At 36.7% G+C, this 6,220-nt stretch overlaps 1 protein-coding gene across 1 annotated transcript; it reads right to left on the reverse strand.

Annotated features, from left to right (window-relative positions):
* Positions 1-2,741: 2,741 nt before the first annotated feature.
* On the reverse strand, positions 2,742-6,014 carry LOC123246390 (transmembrane protein 217-like). The gene is made up of 2 exons (XM_044675294.1): positions 5,946-6,014; positions 2,742-3,326 (listed from the first exon to the last, which is right to left on the reverse strand). Exons 1-2 carry the CDS (start codon positions 6,012-6,014, stop codon positions 2,742-2,744), a joined length of 654 nt encoding a protein of 217 aa, XP_044531229.1.
* Between the last annotated feature and the right edge of the window lie 206 nt (positions 6,015-6,220).

Consider the following 6,220-nt stretch of genomic DNA (forward strand, 5'->3'; position numbering starts at 1 on the left):
AACTTTCCCCTATCAGATCTAGATAAATCAAACCAAAAAATAAATAAGAAAGAGATAAGAGAGGTGAATGAAACCCTAGAAAAATTAGAGTTAATAGATTATATGGAGAAAAATAAATAAGGACAAAAAAGAATACACCTTCTTTTCAGCAGCACATGGAACATTCACAAAGATAGACCATGTAATAGGGCATAGAAACATGGCAAACAAATGCAAAAAAGCAGAAATAATAAATGTAACCTTCTCAGATCATAATGCAATAAAAATAGTTATTAGTAAGAATACATGGAGAGGCAAACCAAAAACTAATTGGAAATTAAATAATATGATTCTACAAAATAATTTAGTGTAAGAATAAATCACAGAAACAATTAATTATTTCATTGAAGACAATGACAATGATGAGACATCTTACCCAAACCTATGGGATGTGGCCAAAGCAGTTCTAAGGGGAAAATTTATATCACTGAATGCATATATTAACAAATTAGGGAGGGCAGAGGTTAATGAATTGGGCATGCAACTTAAAAAACTAGAAAATGAACAAATTAAAAACCCTCAGATGAAAACTAAATTAGAAATACTAAAAATCAAAGGAGAAATTAATAAAATCGAAAGTAAAAGAACTATTGAATTAATAAATAAGACTAGAAGCTGGCATTTTGAAAAAACAGATAAAATAGACAAAGTACTGGTAAATCTAATAAAAAAAAAGGAAAGAAGAAAACCAAATTAATAGTATCAAAGATGAAAAGAAAGACCTCACCTCTAATGAGGAGGAAATTAAGGCAATCATTAAAAACTATTTTGCCCAATTATATGGCAATAAATTTGGCAATCCAGGACCTCCTGTCTCGAGGCCCAGCTTGCTTTCTATCCACTAAGCCATGCAGCTGTCCCCCACCCCAACCCCAATTCCATTTTCTGACTTCTCTGGCTTAAGTTCCAATTAAAATCTTTTTATTTTATTTTTATTTTTATTTTGAATATTTTCTCCTAGTTACATATTTCATGTTCTTTCCCTCTCCCCCAACCCCCCACCCCTCTTAGCTGATGCATAATTCCACTGCGTTTTATATGTATCATTGATCAAGGCCTAATTCCATATTATAAAATCTTATTTTTTACAGAAAAGTCTTTCTCCACTTCATTTCAGTATCTTCCTTCTTTTATTTCCCATTTATCAGGCATATAGTTTGCTTTGTATATACTTGTTTCCACAGTCTCACTCTCCCCCATTGGATTGTAAACTCCTTAAGGGCATGGATTGTCTTTTGCCTCTTTTTTTAATCTTCAGAGCTAAGCAGTGTCTGGCACATAGTAGAGACACTTAATACATTTTTGTTGATGGACTGATTGAGGAAGTCTTTCTAGTATCTCTGACAGACCTTAATGTGCCCCCCCCCAACACCTGCTGAACTCCAGCAACACCTGACTGAACATTGTTCCTCAGATTGTCCTGCATGGCTGAACATCAGAACTTTCTATTCCTGAGGCCTGTCACACCTGGCCAAATGTATAACCTGACCACGTCCATTCCTGAGAACACCTCCCCTCCCCCCAGAAATAGCTGATGGAATCGGTCCAAGTTGCCTTGTTCCCTACTCCCCCTTTCTTCCCCAAATCTATTAGACTCTCTATCTTCCTCCAACTCAAATGGGCCTCCATAGCTATGTACTGGCATCTGGCTCCCCTTTGCCACTCCTCTCCTCCATCTCCCCTTCCTGCCACCAGGGGACTGCCTCAACAATTCTAGCATTGGGCTCCTCCTTGCAGTTTCTTGCCCCGTCCCCCACACACACCTTTCACCAATTCTCTTGGCATTAGGCTTCCTTCCCACTTCAAATAAATACTGCTGCCAGACCACCCTACTCTGGTCTCTTTGTCTCGGGTTGAACCTCTGAGATAGTCAGAATGTCTATTCAAATTTAAATTATTTTAATCTACATATGTGTCTCATCACTAAAACTAGACTATAAATTCTTTAAGGGTAAGGGCTTCCTTTTATTACTTTTTTTAAAAAACCTCTCCCAATTCCTAATATAGCTCACTGTGCATTGTAGGTTGCTTAGGAAGTATTTGTTGGGAGTGGCTAGGTGGCAAAGTGGATAGAACATTAGGCATGGAGATGGGATGTCCTAGTTTCAAATGTAATCTCAGACACTTTGTAGCTCTGTGACCCTGGACAAATCTCCCATTGTCTAGCCTTTATTGCTCTTCTCTCTTGGAACCACTACCTTGTATCAATTCCAAGACAAAAGGTAAAGGTTTAAAAAATGTTTTAAGTTAGCTGATCAATTAAATGAATGAATGATTACATTACATTGCCTGGGCAGATTCCAGTAGAACTGACTTCTTGTGAGGTTGAAGAGACTTTGTGAGGAAATAAAAATGCAAAGCTGAAAAGGAAAAGGGAAAAGGAGAACCCAAATGATAAACAACTGAAAGGCAAAGAACAACACAAAACAATTTATTACTAAGCATCAAAAGGAGTGGATACACTTAACAAATTACCCAAGTGAAATTATCCTCTCCCCACTTTCCCCCTTCCTACCCCAACTTTTGACTACAGAACAACCTCTTGTTTGAGGGGAGGAAGAAAAGAACTCTCAATAACTTGGAACAAGAATCAGCATCAATACAATAAAAAGTATCAGGATCAGGAATTCGAGAGCAGGAAGTAGGGGATCTAGAAATCCAGGATTGGCTAGCTTCCCTTCCTTTCTTCCAATTTACAAAGTTCAGGTGAACTTTCTCTCTTTGGGTAAAGTTACTTGAGACCAGGAATCTGTGGCGATTTCAGAATACTGTCTGGCATGGAGACTTTTCTTGCTCATGGGAGTATATGGACCCTTATAGAGATTGTAGGCATAGGCCATGACAAAGGGCAACCAAAATATATGGAGGATCATTCGGGAAATTTGGCTAATCCACAGGTAGTACCCAAGAGATATAAAGGGATGCCTGATGAACTTGGAGATTAGCAGAAGTATAGAGAAGGAGGTAATCTCATAAATGATGATCCAGAAAATATAGACTAGGAGGCCCAGGTAGAGTTTTGTGTATACTGAGTAGAGGAGAAAGGAACTAGCAAGGAGCGTGGTGATATAAAAGAAGATGATGATGTTATTCTTGTGGCTAACAGTCCAGAGGGCCAATCCATGAAGATCCTTAAAAATGCTGTATTTGTTGGGCTCCTTCCCAAAGGTAGATTTCTGGTTCAAATCAAGAATGAGGGACTGGATCGTGCTGAGGATGGTGAAAATACCTGCCATGCAGGAGCCCACCCTGGGTTTCATCTTGCATTTTTGTTGCCAAAATGTCTCCTGTAGAGAGAGAAAGTTTTAAAAACTAACCAAAAAAACTGCCATAGAGACCAAATGTCAGAGTCAGCTGTGGCATCAATCAGTTTAAGTAGTATGCTCAGATTCAAACATGAGGAAAAGTAGCCTGAGGTGGTGGAAAAAACACTGAGTGGAGGAGTTAGTAGACTTCACTATTTTAGATAAATATATTAAATGTTCCCAAACTTTTGGGTCAGGACCACTAAATGGGAAGCTCACAAAAATTAAATTAAAAATTATTGATGACCTCTTTATAGAACTCTTTTAAAAAACCAATCTTACCTTCTGTCTTGGAATTAATACTAAGTGTTTTCAATACTTGGTTCTCAATCCACTGAGCCACCAAGTTGCTCCCTACCCCTTTATACTCTTAAAAGTTTTTGAGGACCTCTTTGCATTCTTTTTTTCAGTATCACAGTGATTTTTAAAAATTTTTCCTCAATTACATGTAAAAACAGTTTCCAACATTTTTCAAAGAATATTGAGCCTCAAATTCTTTCCCTCTGTTCCATCCAACCACCCCATTGAGATAGTAAGCAGCCTCATATGTATTCTACATATACAATCACATAAAATCACATATTTTTTCATAATAATCCTTCTATGGAAGGAAACATGAACAAAAAAAAAATTAAGAAAGTGAAACAAGTCCTTTGGTCTGGATTCAGACTCTAACAGTTCTTTTTCTCTGGAAGCAAATGGCATTTTTTTATCATGAGCTCTTTAGGATAGTTTTTTATTATTGTATTTTTGAGAAAAGCTAAGTTGTTCACAGTTATTCATTGTACAGTATTCCTGTCACTGTCCAATGTTCTCCTGGTTCTGCTTATTCCACTTTGTTTCAGTTCATGTAAGTCTTCCCAGGTTTTTCTGAGGTCCTCTTGCTGGTTGGTCATTTCTTAAAGCACAATTGTATTTCATTACAATCATAGTATAACCTACTCAGCTATTCCCCATTTGATACCCCTTTGCATCTTAAAAATTATTTAAGTCCCTTTACACTTTTAAAAATTAAAGACTCCAAAGAACTTTTGTATATGTAGGACATGTTACATATTACACAAACATATATGCATGTATATATACATGTGAATAAAACCATATTAGAAGTTAAAACTGAAATTTTTTATCATACTTATTTCAAAATTTCAATATGTTATCATTATATGTAATAATTTAAAATATCAACTTTAAATCAATACTTATTTTAATAACAATTCATCTATTACAAATTAACCTAAATGATATATTTTCCAAAACAAAAAAAATGAGAAGAGTGACATTGATTTATATTTTTTTACCCTAAATCTCTTTAATGTCTGGCTTAATAGAAGACAACTGTATTTTCACATCTTTGGAATTGAGAGGATCTGATTTTGAATCCTTCTCAGAGACTTACTAGCTGAGATTATCTCTTCAGTTAAAATTCTATCATTTTAGGCTAGGTAGTTGCTTGACTGGTCTGGTCACACATCTGGGGCTATTGGTATTCCCATTGCAAACAATATTGTAAAAATTCAGAGAAGTTCCTATTTATCAGGATCCTGGTACTGCTACTACTACTACCATTACCAGTATTACCACTACTACCACTACTACTACTACTACTACTACTACTACTACTACTACTACTACTACTACTTCTACTACTACTACTACTACTACTACTACTACTAGAATTATATTTGGATATTCTTGTTGTTGAGTTGTTTTGGTTGCATCTGACCCTTTTTGACCTCATTTGGGGTTTTCTTAGCAAAGATATTGAAGTGATTTGCCATTTCCTTCTCCAGCTCATTTTACAGACAAGGAAACTGAGGCAAACAGGGCAAATTGACTTACCCAGAGTCACACAGCTAATAAGGATCTGAGGCCAAATCCGAGCTTGGATCTTCCCAACTCCAATCCTGGCACTTTGTCCTCTGTGCCACCTAGCATTTATGTAGTACTTTATACACTTATCTTAGCAGGATCCTAGATCCTTGGTTTGTTCTGGACATTCCTTCTGCAAGATTTGTGTCACACTAAGATGATTGGAATAGGATAAGCCTTTGAGTGCCTGGATCCAGGGAAACACTAAGCTGATTGTTAAATTTTTAGTGTGAGCTTTTACACCTCAGAAATCAGGGCTTGATTTATTATTTTGTTGACTGTCTAGACTCAAGAATGTGATAGAGGAAACATTAATAACGCTTGTTAAAATTTAAAATGTGTGCTGCATACATTTTTCTTTTTAGAGAATTTGTTGTTAAATATTTACCAGCATACCACTGCTTGGATCCCACTATCTGCCCTACATACCTCTTTCTTTTCCTCCTATTCTGAGGAATAGAATCTTCTCTGCCTCACATTAATTCCCTCTCTCTGAGATTTGGCCAAAACTCAACAAGACAGAATGGAGAGGAATAAGGGAAGGAATGAAAGGAATAAGGAAGGAATAAGTGAGAAGTGAGATATAATTGAAGAGAGCCTCGTACTTTATTCTCTCTGAATGAGCTAGAACTAGAAGGAACCTTAGAAGTCATTTAGTCCAAACTCTTTATTTTACAGAGAAGGAAACTGGGCCCAGGGAGGCTGATGGGCACAAATTCATAGAACTACTGGGGCAGCTCCTGGAATGGAAACCAGAGCTTCAGATTTCAAAATCCAGTGCATTCTCCAATATCCCATCGTGCCTTCTTTGCTTAATTGTATATAGTACCTGATATTTTGGAGCAGCTAAGTGACTTAGTGTGCCAGGTATGCAGAGTGCCAGGCCTGGAGTCAAGAAGATTACTCTTTCTGAGTTCAAATCCTACCTCAAACATTTACTAACACAGTGACCTTGGGCAAATCACTTTATCCTGTTGGACTTAGTTTCCTTATTTGTAAAATGA

This window comes from Gracilinanus agilis, chromosome 4, assembly GCF_016433145.1.
Source record: "Gracilinanus agilis isolate LMUSP501 chromosome 4, AgileGrace, whole genome shotgun sequence".
In the NCBI taxonomy this organism is placed as follows: domain Eukaryota; kingdom Metazoa; phylum Chordata; class Mammalia; order Didelphimorphia; family Didelphidae; genus Gracilinanus; species Gracilinanus agilis.